Here is a 26,680-nt window from a genome sequence, read left to right as displayed (position 1 = left end):
TAGCCACTCACTTTTTCACTTGCTGCTCTTTGTAACAACTCACATACTTTTATATATTTATTCAAATTTCAATCTTTTGTTTTGAATATTTAGTACATTCACATTGTTCAGAGTTTAAAGTGGTTCACAGGTAAAGGCTTCTCTGTCTCCTCCCTCCCCTCCCCAGAGGCAACCAACCACTGTTACTAGTTGCTCATGTTCAGATCTAGAGAAATTTTAAGTGCATGTGTAAATAAGCACAATGTTTTTCATTTACACATTGCTTTTTTGTTTGTCTTTTTAGGGCTGCACCCCCAGCATATGGGGGTTCCCAGACTAGGGGTCAAATTGGAGCTGTAGCTGCCAGCCTAAGCCACAGCCACAGCAACGCCAGATCTGAGCCATGTCTGCAGCCTACACCACAGCTCATGGCAGCACTGGATCTTTAACCCACTGAACAAGGCCAGGGATTGAACCTGCATCCTCATGGATACTAGTTGGGTTTGTTAACCACTGAGCCATGATGAGAACTGCACTTTGCTTTTTAATAGCCAATCCGTGTCAAGATCATCACAGCAGTGGAAACAGTGAGTCCTCATTCTGTTCACAGGGGCGCATTATTCCCTTTCCCTGTTTGTGGACAATTAGGTTATTTCCAGCCCTTTATCATTGCAGTGTGGACTGTGGATCACCTTATATGTACGTCACTGCACTCATGGACAAACATATCTGTAGGCTACATTCCTGGAGGCAGACTTGCTGAATCAAAGGAAATGAGCATTTGTAATTTTGTCAGCTATTGTCGAACATTCTTAGTAGAGGTTTTACCAGTTCTCACTCTTGCAAGAGCGTGTGAGAGTGCCTTATTTCCTCACCCCCTTGCCAACTCAGTACCTCGTCAGTCATTTTGAGCTTTTCCAAACTAAGTGAAAGAAGGAGAATTAGAGTGGTTTTAATTAGTATTGCTCTTACTCTGGGTGAAATCGAGCATCCTTTCTGGAGCATAAGATCTTGCTGGGCTTTGTAGTGGGGCCATTGAAGAGAGTCAGCAGAGCAGACTGAGCCTGGAAGGAGGGGGAGCTCTGCCCACAGGGACAGCCAGAGAGTTCATGTCTAGATGCATATTCCTGAGAGGGTCAAACATGCCCACTGGCCTGCATGTTCTTTAGCCTATAAAGTCTTGAGCCCACACTGAAAAAATTCAATTAAAATAAAACCAGTGTCATTCAGAAGTGAAAACACATCTAGAACAAACCATTTACTCTTTTGCTTTTTAAAATTTTTAGTTTTAAAATTAATAATTTACTTTTATACTTGAAACAACATTTGGGTTCAAGTACATTTCAGTGTATGTAACATGTTTTAACTTTGGAAGGTGCAGGTTCTGACTACCTGGTTTTCAGGGTTTCCTCGGTTTGTCCCCAGCCTCTCCCTGTCCCCACCTCCTCACCCTCCCACCCCTCACCCCTCTTTATGTGGTTTCTCTGTGGGTTTGAGCAGATTTTAGCAGAGATCAGAGTCTTTTCCCTGGGAACACTGGCCTTGCACAGCCTCCCTGCTCATTAGCAGCCTGACCCATTGGTCCTCTGAAATCCTATGACCAAACCAGCTTAATCCAGTTTTTCACCTGGAAAGGGACTTTCCAGTCTCAGCACAGATTGGCTTTGGCTTTTCGCAATGAGCTTCCTGTCTTGGTTGACGGCAACACCAGCCTTCCTGTTGCTTAGATCAAAAACCTGGGAGTCATCCTTGATTCCTGTGAATACGATGTTCACACGCAGCTCTCCTTTCAAAATGTGTCCAGAGTCCAGCCGCATCTCCTTAACCTCCATCTCTACCGTCCTGGTCCGGGCCATTGTCATCTCTTGCCTGGACTGCTGCCATACCCTCCGGACAGGTTTCCTGCTTTCCTCTTGTTTTTCCCTCAGTCTGTTCTCAGCACAGCCAGCAGGTGTCCTGTGGGACACAAGTCGGATCACGTCAGCCCTTTGCTCCAAGTCCTCTCGGGCACTGCCCATCTCAGAGAAACCCAAGTCGTCCACATGGCTCTGCACAGCCCTCACCACCTTGACCCTGTCTTGACTCCCACTCAGCTGTTCTTTGAACAGGCCAGGCACATTCCCACCTCCAGGTCCTTGCACGACCCAAAGCATTGCCGTTTGCTGGCCAGAGAGCAAACAGCGAAACAAAGCATGCACTTTCTCTTGAAGCTTCCCCTAGAGAGGACACGTTTGCTTACATTTCATTGTTTACACCCATCTGCAGGTGGGCAGGGAAATCCAGTGTGTTCAGAAAGCAAGCAAGCCCCGGACCACAGGTGAATAGCCTAATAACCACAGAGAACGACTGGCTTCTTCATACAGCAATGGCGTCTTTTCAAAAATCCTTATATACCCAGTTCCTAGCACAGAGTCCTGAGAACATTGTAAGTTCTCAAAGATTTTTGAGTGACAAAATCAATTTAGTGAGTGAAAGCTTCAAGAAGGCAACTTGGGAGGTGCTTATTACTACGAGGAATCATTTCTAACATCTTTCTAACCCCAGTAGGTGCTGACCTCTGGGTCGATGGAGATATTCAAGCGCAGACTAGACTAACCACCTGATAGGACTGGGTGGTTAGCCATCCTGACCACAGTAGTGATACTTACAAGATGATTCATGCAAAGATGAGCAATTGAAATATGTCGTCTCTGAAGTCCCTTTAATTCGGAGGCCACTGTATTTTTTATCATCATCGCCTTTCTGAGTTTGAGAAAGAATGAATTCCTATTTGCTGCAGAGGTGATAACACCTGAGGGGAGCTGGCCGTTTCTGTTGGTGACTAGACAGAAACAGGAACTGTTTGTTGGGGGAAGTAAGTGCAGAGCTCTGGCCCTGAGCCCTCTGCTGGATGGTGATTACTAAATGCAGAAAGTATTGTGACCCTTAAGTAGCCAGAGAGAGAAATTAGGCCAGTTCCGGGCTTAATGTGGCTTTGACACTTGAGTACTAGGGCATAAAAACAGACTTCAGTTCTTTTGTTTCAGCAGAAATCTGACAATTCCAGCCAGCAGATCTTCTGGGCTGCCAAGGTCCTGCCCACACACATTCCTGAAGATGGACAGTCTCTCTTGTGTTCTTTTTGTTGTAGATTCCTGCTGACTAACTTCAGTCAAATTAGTTAGGCCCACTGTGACAGAGTTCTCTAGTCATACACGAGAGTAGGCTCATGGTAGCCCTGTCTAGCTGTCCTAATTTTTAAAAATTACAACACTGGACAGATTCAGCTTGTAAAAATCTTAGAGCCCTCATAAGAAGGCTCAAAATTATGTAATTAATAATGTAAATAGGAGTTCCCATTGTGGCTCAGCTGGTTAAAAACCTGATGTAGTCTCCATGAGGATACAGGTTCAATTCCTGGCTTTGCTCAGTGGGTCAAGGAACCAGTGTTGCTGCAAGCTGCAGCATGAGTTGCAGACGTGGCTCAGATCTGGTATAGCTGTGGCTCTGGTGTAGGCCAGCAGCTGCAGCTCCTATTTGACCCCTAGCCTGGGAACTTCCATATGTTGAAGGTGTAGCCATAAAAAGAAAAAATATATAATAAAAATAATGTAAAATAATTAAAGGTAGTGGGTTTATTATTCATTTGGTATTCAGAGTGAATGTGGCCTAAAAAAGAACAGGAGAGTTAAAGAGTCAGAACATCAGGCTCATGTACAAATCTGCGTGTGACTTTGGTCTGTCACCTCCTCTTTTTTGCTGATAGCCCTTCAATGCTGTGGGGGAAGGGGCAGTAATAACCATCTCTGGAGGCTATTGGAATGGATCAGGAGAGATAAAAGTGCTTTGAGAGAGAATTGAAGTGAATCCAGTTTCCTGGCTGGTCATGGAATTTTCTCAGACTTTCTAGCATAGCAGTGGCGCCATCAGTGCAAATTGATCCATGTGTGGTATTATCTTATACTTCAGAAGTCTTCTTGAGATGGAACTCAGTGGTTTAATTCAGAGTTTATGGCAGTGGTTCACAGTACGAGCCACTGCCACCACTGGGATCACTCGATTCGTGCCAAACAGTAATCTAAAAGGTATTTGCATATTCTTTCATTTATAGCTTGGACTGAGTTCACAATAAGAACCTGCTGGGTGTTGTTTTGTTTGTACATCTAGCCCCCATACAACTTTTTGACACTTCCAAGGTATGGAATTCACTAATTTTCTTCAGCTATTGTGTGCAACTTCATACAAATATATAATTTTTAGGATGTTTGTAACTAGGACTATTTTCAAGGGTGAAAACTCCAAATTTCCAAGGATTCTGCCTCAAATTGCGCCCTTATGAATTTCAGGATGTCAAAGGTCCAACGAAATGGTCAAATCCATTGATGGCTTGAAATTGATATTTGAAAACGAGTGGTCAGATTCCCTCCACTTCTCCCTGGCAGTTTTATTTTTTTCTTCTTATGGCCACATCTGTGGCATATGAAAGTTCCTGGGCCAGGGGTCAAATTGGAGCTGCAGCTGCTGGCCTATGCCATAGCCACAGCAACGCGGGATCCAAGCCACATCTGTGACCTATACCGCAGCTTTCGGCAATGCCAGATCCTTAACCCACTACTGAGCAAGGCCCAGGATTGAACCCACATCCCATGGCAGTTATTTATTTCAGTCGAATGGTTCCACAAGGCAAGTTTGCCGAGTAAATGACAAGATAGTGGCAAAAATTCGGGGGTCCATTTTGACAAGGCCTCGGCAACTGTGGGTGTATCAAGACCCCTCCCCATACCCCCTCTTGTACCACTTGTGTACCAGATGGTTCCTGGCACACTGAAACCTCTCAGCTGAAAGTGAGTGATTCTGTATGCACAACCATTTTATATGCTGGCTACCCTGCTTTCATGGTTTGTTGCTCACTGGCACTATTAATTTTATTTAGTTTAATCCTTACTGCTGTTTTTAAAATTAAAAGCCACACATGATGGTAACAAATTTAAGCAAGATAGAAAGCATAAAGTTAAAAAAAAAGTAAATGCTGTTCTTCATGATGGTTATTACTGTTTAATGGGTCAGTGTTTATCCTTTGTTCTTCTAAATTCTGTTCATATTCAAATAAATACTAGTCTACATAGATTGTTCGTTATACAGTGAAATCATATTTTGTTATGCAATATATTTCATATTTTATTATTTAAATATGTCTTGGAGATATATTTACATCAGTACACATAGGTCTTAATCCTTTTTGATGGCTGCATTTCATCTCCTAGTACGTATGTTCTGGTTTTTGCTTCATCACTATTTTACTAACAGACATTGTTAATGCTAAGAAATGATGATGTAAATAACCTTATTAATATTGCTGTGATCATGTGCGTGTATTTCTTCTTCTTTTTCGTCTTTTGTCTTTTTAGGGCCACACCCGAGGCATATGGAGGTTGCCAGGCTAGGGGTCAAATCAGCTGCCAGTCTACACCACAGCTCATGGCAACGGTGGATCCTTAACCCACTGAGCAAGGCCAAGGATTGAACCCATGTTCTCATGGACACTAGTTGGGTTTGTTAACCACTGAGCCACAACGGGAACTCCCATTTGCATGTATTTCAATACTTCACAGTCTTTATGGGTTCTTAGAAGTGAAACGGCTAGATAAAAGAATGTGCTTTTAAAATGCTGATGACTCTTGCTAAATTGACCTTCATAAAAATTTTACCAGTGTATGCTCTCTCCAATGAGGCATGAATTTTATATGGTCTGTCTTTCCAATTTTTGCCAATCTGTGAGGAAGGGGAAAAATCACATTTTTGATTTAATTTCGGTTCCCTGATTACTGGTGAGGTTGAGCCTCTTTCCTAGTTTATAGCTTGTATATTTTGCATGTTCATTTTCTTTGCCCCTTCATCTATATTTGTCTTATACACTGTAAACATTATTTATAATATGTTTTATAAATTTTCTTCCAGTGTGCACCTGTGTTTAAACCGTATTAATGATTTTCTTTAGAATTCAAAAGTTTGTAATATCTATATAGTCAAATCAATCAACCTTTTCTTTTGTGGTTTTTGAGTCTTGCACAGAAAGAACTTTAAAATGTTTAGTACAACTGAAAAACTTCTCTTGTTTTTTTTCTAACAAGTTTGTAATTTTGCTTGTTATATTTCTCTGAAAAATATTATTCTTTATAATATTAGTAGGTAGGGATTGAACTCAGTTGTCCTACAAGTTACTCATTTGTCTCTCTTTCTCAACTGACTTAAAAATAGCACAGCTTCATGTTCTGAAAATCCCATATATTTGGAGTGTATCTAGATGACCCATACATCCATTTATCAATTACTATGGTGATAATGCATTATTTTAATTATTCTAGCTTTAAAATGTTTTAATGTAAAACCAAGTTCCTCTAAATAGTTCTGTCTCAGAACTTTTAATGCTATTTTGTAGTTTTTTTTCCTTCCAGAGGAATTTTGGATTCAGCTTTTCAAATTCCATCAAAAATCGTGATGCATTTCTCCCAACATTTTTAAAATAAAATGTTTCAAACCTACAGAAAAATCAAAAGATTTTATAGTGAACATTTATACTCATCATTGAGATTTTACCCTTAATATTTTACGGTACTCACTTTACCTGATGGCATTTTGATTGTAATTATAATTCTTCTGAATTTAGAGATTAATCTAGAGTGAACTGACATCTATATAATACCAAATCTTTATCTCAGGAATATGCTGTGACTCTCCATTTAGGTCTTTTTTCTAGTTCTTACTAAAACTTTATAGTTATTGTCATACAGATTTTGCACATGTCTTATAAAGTTTATTTAAAAATTTTTTAAAAAGTAAGGTATATGGAGTTCCCGTCATGGCTCAGTGGTCAACAAACCCGACTAATACCTCTGAGGAGGCAGGTTTGATCCCTGGCCTCACTCAGTGGGTTAAGGATCTGGCGTTGCCGTGAGCTGTGGTGTGGGTTGCAGACATGGCTCAGATCTCGTGTTGCTATGACTCTGGTGTAGGCCAGCAGCTGCAGCTCCGATTTGATCCCTTGCCTGGGACCCTCCATATGCTGTGGGTACAGCCCTAAAAAGACCAAAAACTAAAATGAAATAAAATAAAATAAAATAAAATTGAGGTATAGTTGATTTATAATATTGTATTAGTTTCAGATATAGAACATAGTGAGTCAGTATTTTTATAGATTATACTCCATTTAAAGTTATTACAACATAATGGCTATACTTCCCTGTGCTGTACAATATATCCTTGTTTCTTTTTTATATAGTAGTTTGTACCTCTTAATCTCAAACTCTTATCTTGCCCCTCCCTCCTTTGCTTTCCCCACTGGTAGCCACTAGTTCTCTGGACCTGTGATTCTGTTTCTGTTTTCTTTTTTTTTTTTTCTTTTTGCTATTTCTTTGGGCCGCTCCCGCGGCATATGGACGTTCCTAGGCTAGGGGTCGAATCAGAGCTGTAGCCACCGGCCTACACCACAGCCACAGCAACGCAGGATCCGAGCCGCGTCTGCAACCTACACCACAGCTCACGGCAACGCCAGGTCCTTAACCCACTGAGCAAAGGCAGGGACCGAACCCGCAACCTCATGGTTCCTAGTCGGATTTGTTAACCACTGCGCAACGATGGGAACTCCTGTTTCTGTTTTCTTATATACAGTTGTTTGTTTTATTTTTTAGATTCTACATATAAGTAATAAAGCAGAGTATTTGTCTTTCCCTGTCTGGCTTATTTCACTAAGCATAGTACCATCTAGGTCTGTCTACATTGTTGCAAATAGCAGAATTTCATTCCTTTTTATGGCTTAGTTACATTCTATTGTGTGTATATGTACCACATCTTCTTTATCCCTTTATCTGTTGATGGATACTTATGTGGCTTCAATATTTCGGCAATTGTAAATAATGCTGCTATGAACTTTGGGGTGTATGTATCTTTCCAAATTAGTGTTTTCATTTTATTTGGACATATACCCAGAAGTGGAATTGCTGGATCATATGGTAGTTTTGGTTTTAGTTTTTTGAGGAGCATCCATACTGTCTTCCATAGTGACTGCACCAATTTACATTCCTACCAGCTGTACAAGGGTCCCTTTTCTCCACATCCTCACCCACATTTGTTACTTGTATACTTAGAGATGATAGCTATTTTGACAAGTGTTAGATGTAAATTTTTTGTTATGTGTTTTTTATCACAATAAGAAATGAGTGTGTCATCCTATTAAATTCTGTTTTGGTTTCTCTCTTTGAGTTTATTAATGAAATTAATTATTTTTAGAGTTTTCCCAGTATTAAAACATCCTTACAGTCTTGGTGTAAACCACAGCTTCCTCTGTGACAGATGATGAACAGCCAATTTCCTTGATATATAGAGAATTCTTAAAAATCTTTAGAAAAAGGAAAAATAATTACGAAATATCAGGGACATATGAAAAGATTCTCAGCCATACCATTAAAGAAATGGAAGTTGGGAGTTGCTGTTGTGGCACAGTGGAAATAAATCCGACTAGTATCCATGAGGATTTGGGTTCGATCCATGGCCTTGCTCAGTGGGTTAAGGATCCGGTGTTGCCATGAGCTGTGGTGTAGGTCACAGACTCGGCTCGGATCCCACATTGCTGTGGCTGTGGTGTAGGCCAGCAGCTGTAGCTCCGATTCAACCCCTAGCCTGGGAACGGAACCTCAGGTGCAGCCATAGAAACAAACAAACAAAAAAAAAAGGCAAGTTAAAACAGTAGTGACCAGGAGTTCCTGCTGTGGTGCAATGGGATCAGCCACTTCTCTGCAGCTCTGGGACTCAGGTTTGATACCCAGCTTGGCACAGTGGGTTAAGGATCTGATGTTGGCCACAGCAGTAGCATAGGTCACAGCTGTGGCTCAGATCTGATCCCTGGCCTGGGAATTCCATATGCCGAGAAGCAGCTAAAAGAGAAAAAAGAAACAAACCCCAATAGTGGCCAGTTTTCTGTTTTGTTTTGTTTTTTTATCTTTTTAGGGCCTCACCTGTGGCATATGGAGGTTCCCAGGCTAGGGGTCGAATCAGAGCTATAGCTTCCATCCTATACCACAGCCACAGCAACACAGGATCCGAGCTACATCTGTGACCTACACCACGGTTCACAGCAACGCCGGATCCTTAATGCACTGAGTGAAGCCAGGGATCAAACTTGCATCTTCATGGATCCTAGTCGGGAATCATTAACCGCTGAGCCATGAAGGGAACTTCTTGTGGCCAGTGTTTTATGTATGTATTAGCACAAACTGAAAGTAGTAATAACTAACACACATTGACACTAAGGTTACAACATTCTTTGGTGATAGGCGTGAAAATCAGTACCACCTATTTGGAGAGCAATTTTGTATTTTACTGACAGTATTTTAAATGCCAAAGCAATTCTACTTAAAAGAAATTCAGAATTTCAGATATTTTTAAATGCACAAAAGTATTCGCAGGAATAGCCAAACTATTGTTTGTGATAGTTTAAAAAATTGGAGAAATGAAATTGTCTGTTAACAACTAGATTGGTTACCTAAATTCTGATGCATCCATGAGTTAGAACACTGTTTAAAAGAGTGAGCTAAACTGTAGGTTCTGACATGGAAAGATGTTGAAATTATACTGTGGGAAGAAAAGAGAGGAACAGAACAGAATGTGAAAATACAACTCCATTTTGGTTTTTTAAAAAATTGGTTATAATAACTGAAGTATGCCTAGAAAACATCCTAAATGATGGGCACTAGATTACTAACAGTGGCTATTTCTGGGGAGAATAGGGAGGATTTTCACTTCATTACTTCTGAGAGAAACTTCTACGTTGAGCATTATTTGACATAGAAAGAAAAAGAGATAAATTTCAATGTAAATCTGTATTTCTAATGATTAAAAAGAAAAGGGAGGAGGTCCTGTCATAGCTCAGTTCTTAACAAACCATGAGGATGCGGGTTCAATCCCTGGCCTCGGTCAGTGGGTTAAGGATCCAGCATTGCTGTGAGCTGGGATGTAGCTCGCAGATGTGGCTCAGATCCCAAGTTGCTCTGGCTGTGTAAGCTGGCAGCTGTAGCTCCGATTTGACGCCTAGCCTGGGAACCTCCATATGCTGCGCTTACGGCCCTAAAAAGACAAAAGATAAAAAACAACAACAACAACAACAAAAAAAAAAAAAAAAAAAGAAGAAGAAGAAGAAGAAGAAAAGTGAATGTGCTTGTAAATTTTTATTTCGGAATGAGACTTACATGTGATCTATTGGAGTTGAGATTTACATGTGATCTATTATGCCACATGACCAACTTTTAAATATGTTTCATGAATGTTCTTAGAAGAGTATGAAGTTGATTACTGTAGAATATTCAAGACTATCCATATCCGCCAAATCACCCTCATTATGGCAGTCTCATTCTTTACATCCTTTCTTGTTGTCTACTTGAGCTTTCAAAACTGTGAGCAGTATATTATTCAAATCTCTCACTCTGATTATGTTTCCGTAACTGTCAGCTTCTCCCATTATTCTGTTTTCATTGATAAATTGTGGCTTGGATGTCCAGTAGGGTCCCAGCTCGGCCACCATAACACTTAGAAGTGAGTCTGTTGATGGTCACCTTTCTAAATATTTGAATTCTTCTTTTGGACTCTTATTGTCCTTACAGTTCTTTCCTCAGAATTAAAATAGCAACAGAAAGTTCCTGACTTATCTATAATTTAAACCTAAACACTCTAAGAATTTGATCAACAAACTCATGCATTTCTTAGACCCCACATGTGTGGTATTTTGTAGTGTTGAAGTACAGCGACTGTTAGCTGCAGCTTTGCTAATTTAGTGAATTGAGCAATTCTGTTTCCAAAGAGATTTAAGTTATATACTTTCATTCTTATTTCCTCATTAAAAAAAAAAATCCACTTACAAGACAGAAACTTCCGAGACAGGCTGTAGAAAGGGTGGTACAGAGAATGATGAGCCTGCAGTGGCAGTCCTTTCCTGTGCATCTATCTCTTTGGCAGCACACAACCTCACATTTACATCAGCTCACCTCACCCATGGCTTAACTTAGCCTACAGTGTGTTTCCACACAGTAATTAATGCCTCACTTGTCAGACATGGTCCGTGCGTGTCTTCTGGATGAACGGTTTTCTAAGTAGAGCTTTATCCTTTAAGCACTGATTTTATTGGATACCCTTTTTTAAAATGTACGACAGAGTTCCCTTTGTGGCTCAGCAGTAACGAACCAAACTAGAATCTATGAGGATGTGGGTTCAGTCCTTGGCCTCACTCAGTGGGCTAAGGGTCTGGCATTGCTGTGAGCTGGGTATAGGTTGCAGATGCAGCGTGGATCTGGCGTTGCTGTAGCTGTGGTGTATAGGCTGGCAGCTGTAGCTCTGATTTGACCCCTAGCCTGGGAACTTTCATATGCCGCAGGTGCAGCCCTAAAAAAAAGTGTGGCAAATAGACAAACCTCAACTTCCTAAGTGGGTAATGTTGCTGAAGATAGCCCCCTGGTAAGCATCCAGGTGGTGAATGTATGGATGTTCACTGTAAAATTCAACTTTCATGCAAACTTTGTTGTATGTTTGGAAATTTTCCTAGTAAACACTGGTAGGAAACACAGCTTGGGAGAGTCTTACAGCCCTTGTTCTAGCAGTGTTTTGGTTACTTAAGAGAGCTCACTGTGTGGCATGGTGAAGGAGACAGGCTCCACAGCCAGATTGCCAGCCTCTGCTGCCTCCTAGCTGTGTGCCCTGTAGGTGGTGACTGCACTTCTCTGAGTCTTGTCTTTCTTTCCTGTAAAACGGGAATGATGATAGTTGTTCCTCTGGGGTTTGTTGTGAAGGTGAAATGAAAGGGTGTGGATAAAAGCACTTGGTGTAGCATTAAACACTTAACCACCTTTGGCCATTGCTCCTGCTACCCCCATCACCACTTGTGTAATCGCCTTCATCGTGGATGACTGACCCACTCAGAGAATGGGTAGCCGTCATGCTCCCCTTGGTCATTGATTTGAAAGACAGTTTGAGACTATCTTGAGACGTAATTTCGAATGACATTGGGACCATCTCTCAAAGGCAAATCCATCTTCATGTTGTCCCTTCTCAGCCTTAGTAAATAAAATGCCAGGACATAGTGTAACTCTTCCTCAGTGGAGCCCAGTCCCCATCGCAGATGTCAGCTCCAGCCTCATCTCAGGTGTCTCAGCTCTGCTGGTGCCCGGCCTCCTGGGGAGCACGTGCTTGCTTCCTTAGCGGGCAGGTCTGCCATTCTCTTCTCTCTCTCTCCTGGATCCTGAGGTTCATAGCCACTGCCATTCACCTTTCCCCAGGGCAGAAGATAGAAAGAACAAGGCAAATGAGGAGGTCTCCCAGGCACCTGTGTGGGACCTTTGATGTGAGAGTGATGACCCTCCTCTCCAGACCTGAGTGAGGAACTGAGAGCTGGACTTGCTGTCCTCCACCTTTCTTGGGTTTCACCTTTCTTAGGTTTTTAGTGTACTGGCAGTTTTGTGCAGCCGTCACCACTACCTAATTTGAGGATGTTTTCATCACTACAAAAAGAAACCTTGTCCCTGCTAGCAGTCGGTCCCTGTACCCCTCCCTCAGCCCTTGGCAAACACTAATCTCTTTTCTGTCACCATGGATGTCCCTATGCTGGGTGTTGCATACAGATGCAGTCACATCATGTGTGGCATTTGGGGTCTGCCTTCATGGTGTTTCTATCCATGCCGTGGTGTGTCAGTACTGCACGCCTCTCTCTGGCTGAACAGTAGTCCGCTATATAGACATTCCACATTGGGTTTATTCAGTCACCCGTCGGTGGCCATTGAGGTGGTTTCTACTTTTTGGCTATTACTATGATGATGTGAATATTTGTGTGGACATATTTTCACTTCTATTGTGTATATACCTGGGAGTGGAACTACTGGGTCTTATGGTAACTCTCTGTTTAACTTTTTGAGGAACTGCCACGCTGTTTTCTAAAGTGCAGCGGTGGCTGCACCATTTTACATTCCCACCAGCAATGTATGGGGGCTCTGATTTCCCCGCCTCCTCCCCTGTGTGTTGTCTGTCACTGTCATATAGCTGTCCTGGTGGGTGTGAATTGGTATCTCATGGTGGTTTTGATATGTATTTGCCTAATGCCTAATAATGTTGTGCCCTTGTTTATATGCTTATGTATGTTAATCTATTCAAACCCTTTACCTATTTTTAATTTTTTTTGTCTTTTTATTATTGAGTTATAAGCTCCTTGTCAGGTATGTGTTTTGCACATACTTTCTCCATTCTGTGGCTTGTCTTTTTCACGTTCTTGATGGTGAAATCAAGAAAATTTTGATGAAATCTAATTTACATTTTTTTTTTTTTTTGGTCACTTGCACTTTCAGATATTCTCTTTGATGTCATTAGTGACATCTGAAAATCTGATTTGCTCACTGGAAACATAACTGTACTATTCTTAGTTTTCTAGACTTGAAATCTAATTGAAAAAAAAAAATGGAGTTCCCCTTGTGGCTCAGTGGTTAACGAATCTGACTAGCAACCTTGAGGACGTAGGTTCGATCCCTGGCCTCGCTCAGTGGGTTAAGGATCTGGCATTGCTATGAGCTGTGGTTTAAGTCACAGACATGGCTTGGATCCCATGCTGCCGTGGCCGTGGTATAGGCTGGCAGCTACAGCTCTGATTCGACCCTTAGCCTGGGAACTTCCATATGCCACGGGTGCGGCCCTAAAAAGCAAAAAAAAGAAATCTAATCAGGGACAAAGCACTTGATTTAAAATGTTTATCAGTAATATACAGAAGAGCTTAGAGATGTTGATACTCACTGAGCTGGTGAATCCATTTCTGTGCATTTAGCTTCAGATAATGATTTGACAGAAGAAATGCATCCTATATGCCCAGCAGTCATTTCACGTATGAGAGTGGGATGCTGGAAGCCTGTTGATAGTAGAGGACAATGAGTTAAGTCCTTAATGGTACAGTATTAGACAGCTGTTGAATACTGCAATTATGAAGCTTACTTAATGACACTTTATGATGAAGTGTTTAGTGAAAAAAACCAAAATATAGGTGTGTGCCCCTTAATTATTTAAAATATGTGTAGAATATTTGACCTAGATGGAAAGTATATAAAAGTATAGGTGGTTTTCTTAAATTTTGTTTAATATTGACATTTTTATTTTTGCAATTAAAAATTAAGTTTAAAAGTGCATGACATTTCACATCAGTGGGGAAAATGGTAACAAGTGGATACACCTGGGTATATGTTTATCCTTTTCTCACCCTGACTGTCTTTTTAATAGTAATTATTTTCTATCATCATGATCATAAGAATGTCTTAAAAAAATAACAGAAAAAACTGTTTGCTGTGTTTATTTACTAAGAATTTGAATAGAGGAGTTCCTGTTGTGGCTCAGAAGTAACAAATCCAACTAGTATCCTTGAGGACATTGGTTTGATCCCTGTCCTTGCTCAGGGGGTTAAGGATCTGGCAGTGCCGTGAGCTGTGGTGTAAGTCATAGACGTGGCTAAGAGCCCATGTTGCTGTGGCTCTGGCATAGGCCAGGAGCTGTACCTCAGATTCGACCCCCCAGCCTGGAAACTTCCGATTGCCACAGGTATGGCCCTAAAAAGAAAAAACAAAAAAAATTTAAATAGAGATATTTTAATTTTCTTTATATTTTTCTACCAAATCCAAACACTGATGATAGCATGATTCTGGCATTAGAATTACTATTATTTTAGGATTATCAGCATTACAGTTTGCTAAAAAAAGGTAATAACAACTGCGGTGCTGTTAGGTTAATAACAGAGATCATAAAAACACTTTTCTCCTGACATCTCATGAAAGAATGATTATTATAAGTGTCTTGTATGTAAATAAATCAATCATCCCAGCTTTCGAAATAAATTTCAAATGGAACAAAGATTTAAGGGTTTGTTTTGCTTTGTTTTTAAAGACCAATAGAAGCACCGAAAGAAATAAAAAGTAAGCCTAATCAAGGTCATGTGTAGCCCACACTCCCAGGGTGAGGCCACACGTGGAGTTGCTGCCCCCGAGAGAGATGTACGATTGCTGGGCCACAAGCTGCTGACTCTCTGACCTCGCACTTCGCTTGAGCATCAGCAGTCCAGGCACAGCCAGTAACTGTGAGGTGATCTCTCTTCCACAGCCTGGAACGGGGTCGGGGGGACGACAGGTCCCCACAGCCTGGCTCTTGTAGCAGCAGCGCCCCGTCCCCAGGACACAGACAGCATCGGACTTGGCCTCTGGGCCTGGCTCGGGAGAGGCAGAGGCGGCGTCCCGTCCTCCTGTGTGGGAAGGCTGTGAAAAGAAAGCCCTTGTTGGCCCAAACATTTAAACAAGAATTACACTGGGTTCTTTTGTTCTCCCTCTGATATGGTCACAATTCATTTGGAGGTCCAGAAGCAGTTATTTTTATTGTTGTTTTTGAATCTGTTTTACTTTATGCAAGGACCCAGAGGGAAACACAAAGCAAAAACACTTGGTTGGAGTTCCCGTTATGGCTCAGTGGATTAAGAACATCATGTCCACGAGGATATGGGTTCAATCCCTGGCCTCGCTCAGTGGGTTGAGGAACCTGCATTGCTGCAAGCTGGGGCATGGGTCGAGATTGTGGCTCGGATCCGGCACTGCTGTGGCTGTGCTGTAGGCTGGCAGCTGCAGCTCCGATTCAACCCCCAGTCTGGGAACCTCCATATGCTGCAGGTGCGGCTGTGAAGAGAAAAAAACCAAACACACGACTGAAGTCTGTCCAGTAGTGTTGGAACAACCCCGTGTCATTCTTCAGGGCACTGTTTTGTGAGTGTTTGGGGAGCTCCTGACCCAGGCATCACATCCAAGCCATTGTAGGATTCCTTGTGACAAGTCCTGGATGATGGCGGGCAAGCAGTGGAGGATGGGAATCTGGGAAATAGCTCGAGAGAGCCTCACCATTTTTTCCTCCCTCTTCAGGTTTGACAGGAAAAACTTGCTTTCTGCAAACAACTGAAAACACCGCCCTTGGAAGTTGTTTCTTTGGTCCTCATGGAGCAGCTGGAACCTGTGCTGTGAGGCCTCCAAAGGGACGAGCTGTCGCCCACTGACCACTTAGCGCCACTGTCACCATGGCCAGCAAGAGGAAGTCCACAACCCCGTGCATGATCCCTGTGAAGACTGTGGTGCTGCAGGATGCCAGCACCGAGGCTCCACCCGCAGAGGCTGTGCCCGAGGGGCCCCCGCAGGAGCCGGCCCCAGAAGCACCAGCCACTGGCAGCGAGGCCGCCCAGGGTGCCAGTAGTCCTGATGGCGCCACGCTGGCCAATGGGCACCGGAGCGCCTTGGATGGCTACTCGTTTGCCTGTAAATACTGTGACTTCAGATCCCAGGACATAACCCAGTTTGTGGGACATCTGAACTCAGAGCACACAGACTTTAACAAAGACCCAACTTTTGTATGCACCGAATGCAGTTTTCTGGCAAAAACCCCCGAAGGGCTTTCTCTGCACAATGCCAAGTGCCACTCGGGGGAAGCCAGCTTTGTGTGGAATGTGGCCAAGCCAGACAATCATGCAATCGTGGAGCAGAGCCTCCCTGAGAACAGCAGCCCTCCCGACCCCCTGGGGGAGCCCAGCGTGGAAGGGACCGATGGACAGGCTGAAATCATCATCACCAAAACTCCAATCATGAAGATAATGAAAGGCAAAGCTGAAGCCAAAAAAATTCACACGCTCAAGGAGAACGTCCCCAGTCAGCCCACCGGGGAGGCCTCATCAAACCCTTCTGCTGGGGACACGGAGGTGAAAGAGGGGGACCAAGCCTTTGTCAACGGGGCGGCCCCTGTCAGCCAGGCCTCTACCAACTCTGCAAAACCCCCCCACGTGGCCAACGGGCCCCTGCTGGGGACAGTGCCAGTGCTGCCCGCGGGCATCGCCCAGTTTCTCTCCCTCCAGCAGCCAGCCCCGCACACCCAGCACCATGCCCACCAGCCCCTGCCCACGGCCAAGTCCCTGCCCAAGGTGATGATCCCCCTGAGCAGCATCCCCACGTACAACGCGGCCATGGACTCCAACAGCTTCCTGAAGAACTCTTTCCACAAGTTCCCCTACCCAACCAAAGCCGAGCTCTGCTACCTGACTGTGGTCACCAAGTACCCGGAAGAGCAGCTCAAGATCTGGTTCACCGCCCAGAGGCTGAAGCAGGGGATCAGCTGGTCCCCGGAGGAGATTGAGGACGCCCGGAAGAAGATGTTCAACACGGTCATCCAGTCTGTCCCTCAGCCCACGATCACCGTCCTCAACACCCCGCTGGTCGCCAGTGCCGGCAACGTCCAACATCTCATCCAGGCCGCTCTGCCGGGCCACGTGGTGGGCCAGCCAGAGGGCACAGCCGGGGGACTTCTGGTCACTCAGCCACTGATGGCCAATGGGTTGCAGGCACCTAGCTCGTCCCTCCCGCTGGCAGTCACATCTGTCCCCAAGCCGCCCTCTGTTGCGCCCATCAACACTGTGTGTTCAAATACAACATCGGCCGTGAAGGTGGTGAACGCAGCCCAGTCCCTCCTCACAGCGTGCCCCAGCATCACCTCCCAGGCCTTCCTCGATGCCAGCATCTACAAAAACAAGAAATCGCATGAACAGCTGTCAGCTCTGAAAGGGAGCTTCTGCCGGAACCAGTTCCCAGGACAGAGCGAAGTTGAGCACCTGACCAAAGTGACCGGCCTCAGCACCAGAGAGGTGCGGAAGTGGTTCAGTGACCGCAGGTACCACTGCCGGAACCTGAAAGGCTCCAGGGCCGGGCTGCCCGGAGAGCACGGCTCCCTCCTCGTCGACTCCGGGCCGGAGGTGGCCTTCTCCCCATCGTCCAAGGCCCCAGAGGTGACCTGCGTCCCGACAGCAGCCACCCTGGCCACCCCCCCTTCTGCCAAGAGACAGTCCTGGCACCAGACCCCTGATTTCACACCAACCAAATACAAGGAGCGAGCCCCTGAGCAGCTCAGAGCCCTGGAGAGCAGTTTTGCACAAAACCCCCTTCCTCTTGATGAGGAACTGGACCGCCTCAGGACCGAGACCAAAATGACCCGCAGAGAGATTGATGGCTGGTTTTCAGAGAGACGGAAAAAGGTGAGCGCCGAAGAGGCCAAGAAGGCCGAGGAGGGTGCCTCCCAGGGGGAGGAGGAGGCCGCCGAGGAGCAGGGGGAGGAGGGCTCGGCCGGTGACCTGAAGGTCCCAGGTGAAAGTGGCTCCCCGGAAGTGCTCGGCAGCCACTCGCTGGCAGAACGCAAAGTCAGCCCCATCAAAATCAATCTCAAGAACCTGCGGGTCACAGAGGCCAATGGCAAGAGCGAGCTTCTGGGGCTGGGCACCTGCGAGCCCGAGGACGACGTGCCCAGCAAGCTGGCGGAGCAGCCCTCGGGCAAGGTGAGCTGCAAGAAGACAGCCCAGCAGCGGCACCTGCTGCGGCAGCTCTTCGTGCAGACGCAGTGGCCCAGCAACCAGGACTATGACTCCATCATGGCCCAGACGGGCCTGCCGCGGCCCGAGGTGGTGCGCTGGTTCGGGGACAGCAGGTACGCCCTGAAGAATGGCCAGCTCAAGTGGTACGAAGACTATAAGCGGGGCAACTTCCCCCCCGGGCTGCTGGTCATCGCCCCAAACAACCGGGAGCTGCTGCAAGACTATTATGTGACCCACAAGATGCTGTACGAGGCGGACCTGCAGGGCCTCTGCGACAAGACCCAGATGAGCGCCCAGCAGGTCAAGCAGTGGTTTGCTGAGAAGATGGGCGAGGAGACCCGGGCCGTGGCCGACACGGCCAGTGAGAGCCAGGGTCCCGGCGCTGGCGACCCTGCGATGGTCCACAGAGGGATGGGCGACACCTATTTGGAGGTGTCCGAAAACAGTGAGTCGTGGGAGCCCGGTGCCCCTGAGGCCAGCTCTGAACCCTTTGACACACCAAGTCCCCAAGCTGGACCTCAGCTGGGTAAGGGGCCCTTGCGGCTGTGCTGTCCTCTGTGGGTATGGGAGGCACCGGTGGCAGGTACTGAATCTAGTGCCAGGGCATCTCCAATTTCCAAGGCTGTCTGGCAGGAGGAGCCATCAGAGCGCCATACGGCCATGGGCTGAGAGCTGGCTTTTTATCACTTTCCATGTTGGTTAATCTGTGCACAGGGGGGCACAGTGAACCCACAAAGGCCCACACCTCTCTAGCCATTCCTTAGCCCAAGGAGAATAGGTCAGAATGTCATCTGAACCGGACAGAGCCACAACCACTGCATAGGAGAGAGAAGGCACCTCTGAGGAGATTCAGCCCAAACTGGTGAACAGAAGCAGAGAATGCCTTTAACTGACCTGAGATACGTGAAGTGGTTTTTCTTTTTTTCCCAGTGATGAAAACCCTGTAGTTTGCATTTCTCTTATTCTTCCTGGTGTAGATAGAGGTAGTGAAGGACTGGCTTCCCTCTTATAATGGAATCGAAAGCTTGAATTTTTTACTTAGTTTCTCTGGATCATGGCATTAGTACTTCAAAGAAAGTTTTAGAAAATTATTTTTATTGAAGACAGTTGGAAGCCTCAGACACGTCACGTATCGGTGTTGATTTTCTTCAGTCTTGATCCCTGCGTCCCCACCCTCCTCACTAGTGGCCTCACCACAGACTGGCCGGGAGCCATGTGACCTGGCTCTTCACAAGAGGCTGCGGAAGCCGAGGAAGGATCTGGATTCCCAGATTCTCTGATTCGTGGGCCTTTAGAGGTTGGTTCCCGGGCCGGGCTTTTCTGGACTTGACCTTGTGCCCTCCAGGCCGCCATGAGTTAGTGAGGTTGCCACAGGGAGCATCATGGGCACCAGCGAACAGATTTGAGCTCACAGGGCTGGTTGCCTTGGCACCATCTGCAGCACTAGGCCTGCCCCATGGGATGTGCCCACCCTTGGCTTTGGCTTTGCCAGGAAAACGGCGGGCAATTTTGGGGAATTAGAACCAATTTATTTAGTTTTTTTTTTTTTAATTGGAATTCTACTGAATTATATTCCTGTGGCTGGAAATAGGGTGGTGGCTACTCAACATTGTGAATGTATTGAATGCCACTCAATTGTATGCTTAAAATGGCTAAAATGCCAGGTTTTATGTATATTTGAGCACAATTCAGAATGCTGACCTGAAGTTGAGATGAATGGGCTTGGATCACCAGCCCTGGCTCCCTTTAGCTGGTTAATCCAACGCTAAGTGAAGAGCTGGTGTCCTAGGTGGGATGGAGCAGGAGAGGCAGGGGGCAGTCATGACATCATGGCACTGTCCTCTCCTGGCCGAGGCGGCTACCCCTGGGGCACGGGGAGGCCTGGTCTCTCTGTCTGTAGTTGCTTTCTCAGCCAGCCTCAAGGCATGGGACTCAGCTGTAAGCTCCGCAGGTGAGGGCCCTCCAGGCAGCCCCACTGACGTTGTCTTTAGGATTGGAAGTTGTAAATGAAGTGAAGCCAGTAGGACACACATCAGAAAGTGGACCAAGCCACCCTTGTAGCAGAACAGTGTGTTCTGGAGCGCTGGGAGGGAGCGGGAGGGCCAAGGCAGCTGAGGTCAGGACTCCAGTGGCCACCACGAGGGTTGGCGCCAGAGGAGACAGGTTGCTGCCCCAGCTTGAGGCCCGGGCTCAGCCAACATCCCATCCTTAACCCACGTGCCTTCTCCCCCTTCCCTCAGGCTGGGGAGTCGGGCAGGGCTGGTGGGAGGCAGGCCTGGGGAGTTAAGGCGTCCCCAGATGGGGAGGACGGGCTGTCCTGGCCATGCAAGTGGAGGTGACAGGCTGTGTTTTCTCCTCAGAAACAGACTGAAGGGGAGCCGATGGCCGTGAAGGACTGGCCAGTCTTGGAGGCTGCCTGCCGCATGGAAGGGCCAGGCCCCACTCTCTGCTGCCACAGGCCATTGCCTCGCCCAGCCACCAGCCTGCGTGGGGCTCCCTGAGGCCTCCACGCAGCCCGAGCCCGTGCCACCTGGGCTGCCACCGCCCAGCCAGCGGGGAGAAGCATCGTCAGTTCTTCCGCCCACAATGTAGGACCTTTCCTTTGCCTTCCAGTGGATAAATAGTTCAGATTTCATATTCATAGACACAGAATCAAGTTTTTAACATATAAATCTGCCTATACACATTTAATAAAACATCAGATTGTAAACACTTTCATCACATAGAAACTTCGGTTAGCAAAGCAGTGGATGGTCTTGGCCATCATCTCTGGAAAGGCCCCGAGTCTGTTCTCTGGAGGCCACGGGGCCGTGTGTTCCCGCACTGTCCTTGCTGGGGTGGGGCTTACCACACGCTCAGAACCACACCTGCAACCTTTGGGGGCCCCCTTTTGCTCCTCAAGGAAGGCAGCACCTTCGGAGAGATCTCTGCTACCCTAAGCGGTGACCAGCAGCGTTTGATAGCAGGCTCGCTGTGGCCTAGGGGTAGTCAGTGCAGAACCTGCAGTTTAAAACACGGACCGGCTGTGTGATTAGTGTTTGATGCTCACCACTCTCTTAAGTTGTTACAGTAACTCTGCTTTTTCATGGCAGTTTGAATCATGGACCATAATCATCAATCAGATCAACTAAAGAAACAGTTGCTGTTAAGCTGAATGTACTGAGCTATGCGCCACTTTTTTTTTTTTTTTTTTTTTTTTTTCCCCTTCAATCTAGGTGTGTTGAAAATGAGAGGAAAATGGACAAAACAGGGGTAGGGGCTGAGAGTGAAAGCGCCCAGCCAGAGCCGTGGCTCTGGCCACTGGGGCTTTCGCAGTCCCCAGCCACACTCACCTCAAAGCCACCTCTGGTTTGGGAAGGAAGACCCTTGCTGGCCTGGTTAGAGCGAGAGCTGGCAGGATTCGGGGACCTCTCGGAACTCAGAGCTGGGATGGTCTGCAGCACGAAGGCCTGCGTGCGGGGCTCCCAGCAGGACACGCGGGGGGTGTGCTGGATGGACACCGCTGGACTGGTCCTGTGAGGTTGTTTTCAAGTTGTGTATTTATCTCCCCAAGCTCGGAAACAAGATCTCTGTCTCCTCTGGCCTAACTCTCATATCCGTTTTTTTAACTGAGAAAAATCACAGGAAAAGGTGCCTTTGAAACACTGGGAAACTGGCTTACGAGCTGTGCTAGATGGTAAATCCCTGTCACCCCAAGACCGGCTGCTCTGAGAGCAGCTGCTCAAGAGTGGGGCTGACAAAGGATGCATCGCCTCCCAGAAACCACCTGCTTCCCAAGTGCCAGGGCCTCCGGGGCGTGTTCCTCCCAGGCCCAGGCTGGTGGGCTGCACAAGAGACCCCAGAGGAGGCAAGAAATCCCCAGGCGAGTGAGGCACGGTCCCTCTCCCCGCTCCCAGGAACTGCACCGGGCAGGGCGCCTGGCGGGCTTGGCTCTGAGCGCAGAGATGGTGGTCGCACCTCCTGCCTCCGGGAGAGGCTTTCTTGGGAAGCCAGAAGCCCTTGAATGGTTCCACATTGTTCTTCCAAAGTGTCTTCTGCTCACCCTGTTGTCCCAGCAAGGACCACCTCCTCTTTGTTTCAAACAGGTGACTTGTGAGTGCTTGGCAGTTTTGCAGCCTGCTCTTGTATCCTTTCCATTTTCAGTGGGAGGCTATTGAGCCCCAAGGCCTCTTCGGAGTTGCCAGGAGTGGCGGCAAGTGATTGCCTTCCCTGAGAGAACAGACACCGGGAATTTTTCCTGTAGTGATTGTGTACATGCAGACTGATCTACATACACGTCTACAGTGCAGACACTCGCTTGATACTTTCCTTGTGAAATGTGCCCCTGAGGTGCACACTCGAGGCCCTCAGTGGCACGTGGGTGTTGGGGAAAGTAGTCTGTGTTGAAGGGAAGCCTGGTCTGCCCGGCCCCGCAGGAAACCATCTCCGCCCCTGCCGGGTCACTCCCAGAGCCCTCCGTGCCCTCGCCGAGGGGCTGTGTCTTTAGAGAGGATGTTCCTGGTTATTTTATTTGTATTCACATTATTTACAACTCGAACAGCAAAGCAGAAAAAATAAATTGCATGGTGGACAAGTTCATGCAGGACATAGCGACTCAACCTTGGCCCCAGCTCATCCTAAGAAGGCGGAAAAGTCACAGTGCTGCCCATGGGCAGGCTTTCCTCACAGATGCCCTGCCTGAGAGCCAGGCCATCCCCCAGTGGCACGACTGTCCAGGTAAGGAGCCCGCAGGCTGGACGGACCCTCCTCCTTCCCGTGCTCTCGGACCCAAGCGAATAAGTGGGCTTTGGGCCTCATGCTTGAAGGAATCAGGTGATCACAGGAGATGGAGACAAATGGTTGGGTCATCAAGCAGGTGTCTAAAGGGACGTTGCAACACAGCCAAGTGGACACAGGGACGTACCCACAGCGGCCAGAATCGGGGGCACCGGAGCGAGGTGGGGATGTGGGACGGCCACAGCCGGCCCTGTAGCCGGGCAGGTCGCCACGGGTCTGCAGCCCCCCCGAGGGTTAAGCAGTGATGTCGCCTTGGGCAGAGGGCAGGCTGTGGGCTGCGGAGTCGAGGAAGGGAGGGTGGTGGTCTCTCCCGAAGAAAAAGGCTTGTTTTATAAGGTGACTAATCTTCCCCCTTCTCTGTGTGCACTTGGACTCATCAGAGATGGTGAAATATGTCAGTGTTTCTTGTTGCCTGTGTCTTGTACATGTTTGGCTTATTATTATATTTTTTACATGGGTCGTAGATCCAGTTTTAATCGGTGAGCCAGATCACCCTTCTGATAAAGGAAACCTGGGTTTATGACAATATACTTTGCATACTTCGATGACTTATTTTCATTCTTGACTGTTAAGGAGCTTTTTGACTTGGGAGATGGGCTCTTGTTTTCTAAAGTCTCGGGTTACTGAAGCGGAAAGCCTGGCTAGAGGACTCGTGGGCACCTTGGGGTGGGTGACCCTGTGCGACTTGAACTCCTTTCACAGCCAGGAGCCCAGCAGTTGTCTGGGTGGACCAAAGCCCCTTGAACCGAGGCCCTGCCTTGCTGTCTGGAAGCAAAAGTGGGAGGTGGGCAAGAGTGGGGAGGGCCCTTGCCAGCTCCCCCATGTACTCATGGCCCTGGGAGGCTGTCCCACCAGGAAGGTCCAGCGTGTTCTCCAGGCTGAAATGTGGCTGCTGCGGGCTTTATCCTGCTCAGCCGCCCTATGCCAGGCTGCCCGCCTCGGGGGCTGGCATCAGCCTCTCGGTGCACATCCTCCCCCACAGCTCCCTGCTCGTGCCACCCTGTCTTGGGCCCTTTGCCTCTTGTCTTCCCGTCCTCCTCTTGGACCAAATTCCCTGGGTTAGAGCGGCTTTGTCCGTTCAAACATCACAGCCCAAGTGGATAAAGGCATTTCGCAGGAGAGAGGAACCAGCCAAGAAGAAAATCTTAAACAAACCAAACCTGGAGCTTGCGCTTTTCCTAAAGTTTTTTCTCTCCTTTTTCCTTGCTCGGACTCTCATCTGGGGCAGGTTATCAGTTTGACTCACCTTTTGTATTACTCTTGAAGTCTCCTGTATTCCATTGATGGGCAAGGCCAGATGTGTGTGGGAGGAGAAAGCCTTTAGTCTTCTAGACACGCGGAAGTGCCCTCGGCCAGCCCTCCCAGGCTGAAGCCAGCAGCTTGCCAGGGTCAGGAGAGCAGCGGGGCTCCGTCCTCCCCCTCCCCCTGGAGCCCCACCTCCACCCCAGGCCTTCCCCAGGAGCACAGGCCCGGCCAGCCTTCCTGCCCCGGCTTTGGGGGGCCGTCTCCACATGGCTGGGGGAGCACCTCCCCTCACAGAAGCTCCAACAGCTGAAAAGTGTGGAATGTGGATGGTGCCCTCCCTGAGTGAGGCTTGAGTCTGGGGTGCCCACCTTCCTGTTTTCCGTGGCCCGTGGATGAGTAGCAGAGCTATGTGACCTCTGGACAATGGGCTAGATGCTGGTTTGGGCCGAGTGAGTGGATGGTGGCAGCAGTGGTTTTGGTGTCGCTGGGCTTGCTGCCCAGCCTGGCTCCAGGTCTAGGTGGACCCCTCGGGCATTGGTATGTCCCCAGTGTCACACTGGGGATGGCGGCAGGTGGGTGGCCGGGCCTCGCTCGGGGGGAAGAGCACAGCCTGCTCTTTGGTCCTTTAGTCCTGAGCTCCATTCTGTGTCCTGCCTGTAAACCTGGGCCCTCCTTCGAGGGGATGCCCGGTCCTACAAGAGATTGGTACCTGACAGCCTGGATCCAGCAGGACCAACCATCCTACTGCCCCGCATTGTGGAGCGGGGCAGAGACCCGGAGCCAGGGTGCACGAGGCAGGTGCTGCTTCCCCTGCAGACAAGGGTGGCCAAGCCCCTGCTGCCTCCATCCTCAAGTCTGTATGTGGTTTGCTGGGTGGCGAGGCGTCACGGCGAATGTGTAGTTACCGCTTTGCCCTTACAGGCCCCAGGCCTTCACAGCCCTCAGACCGGGGTCACCTTCCCTTGGGCTCGCGTCTGTCCTGCTGTCCACTCGGGGCAAGTGGGGAGCCAGGGACCTGAGAGGAGTCTGAGCATCTAGCTGCCATCACCAGGGCTTCTTCCTTCCAGAGCCTGGCTCTGCTGCACATGTGCAGGGGCCCTCCAGTGCGTTGATGGAAGGCGCTCCTTGGCTCCGGCTCTGACGTCTGTTCCTTTCCTTGGTAAGCGGAGGATTCGAAGGCACCGGATGGGACTGGAGCGGGAACGTCTAGGGCAAGGGCTGCTCAGGTGGCAGCGTGTATAGAGAGCTCCAGGGACTTGGTTGTTCCGAGTCACCCCACAGTGAGGGCAGGCATCCCCCACATGGTGTCTCCTAGTCCTGTAATTTGTGTTCACTTGTCCCCGGATCCTGCCTGTCAGCTGTCATGTCCCGTGGTTTGCTGCGCCTGTGGCCAGGAGAGCTAGTGCCACCCTCAGTGGATGCAGCCTGGTTGGCAAGCTGCTGGGTGATGCCAGGTGACCCTGGGGGTGCAGGGAGAAGAGGTCGCCCCCAGGAGGTGGGTTCCCTCCCTGCTGCACCACTTTGTTGAGTGTGCCACGAGGGCTGGCTGCGCCGTGTGGCTGTTGAGAGAGCGCTACCCCCCCGCCCCCAATCTTCGTTGAAAGTGTCCTGAGCAGCCTTGGTGCTGTCGGGAGGTTTTGTCTGATGTGCTGGTTCCTGGTTTTCTGCCACCCATTCACGGTCTGGTCCTCAGCACAGACCCTTTGTTCCCCAGGGAGGGCGGCTGTGGCAGGGAGGCTGGGGAGGGTGAGAGCAGCTTGCTCGCGGGCGCCTCCATCCCCTGGAGACGCCAAAGCCATGGATCTTCTTGGTGCTAAGAGGCCACTGCCCTGTTTCTGTCTGTCCAGAGGGCTCTTCCTCCTTCCATGGCCGGTAACTGAGTGTGAGACCAAACAGAGGCACAGGCACCCTTTGACTGTCACCAGGCCTGGGTGGACGGGGACTTTTCACCTTGGGGAGATGTCGGTAATGAGAGGAGGGAGTTTGCCTCCGGCCCGAGGCTGTGCCGGGCGGGAGGAGTGGGCTGCCCTCTCCGGCTGCGTCTCCAGGCCTCACAAGGTCCCCTGTGGGGATGCTGCTATTTCTATGATGCAAATTGCACATTTCCTAGATTTTGTATCTATGGATTTGGATAAGGGAGGGGAACAGGGACAAACTGCTTGTACAATTTGAAATGGGCCGAAATGGTACTTTAAATCTTTTGATTGCTCCTAAATAAAAACGTAAATACATTTCTTATCTGCTGCCTTTATTTTG

General features: G+C 47.9%; 1 protein-coding gene across 10 annotated transcripts in view; it reads left to right on the top strand.

The window, feature by feature from the left end:
• ZHX3 (zinc fingers and homeoboxes 3) overlaps window positions 1-26,680 on the top strand; it is a 119,319-nt gene that overhangs the window by 88,699 nt on the left and 3,940 nt on the right. For 4 of the 10 annotated variants that reach the window (XM_021077231.2, XM_021077229.2, XM_021077228.2 and 1 more), the window contains 2 exons: window positions 15,924-18,929; window positions 20,764-26,655. In XM_021077231.2, the coding sequence (XP_020932890.1) occupies window positions 16,076-18,929; window positions 20,764-20,774 (2,865 nt within the window). In that variant the 5' untranslated portion in view covers window positions 15,924-16,075 and the 3' untranslated portion in view covers window positions 20,775-26,655. 10 annotated transcript variants of the gene reach the window in all.

Source organism: Sus scrofa, chromosome 17 (genome assembly GCF_054392235.1).
Source record: "Sus scrofa isolate SSC_HxYL_T2T_F1_AM1 chromosome 17, Sscrofa_HxYL_maternal_Yorkshire_Landrace_v2.0, whole genome shotgun sequence".
Lineage (NCBI taxonomy): Eukaryota > Metazoa > Chordata > Mammalia > Artiodactyla > Suidae > Sus > Sus scrofa.
This window is presented reverse-complemented; position numbering and strand designations above follow the sequence as displayed.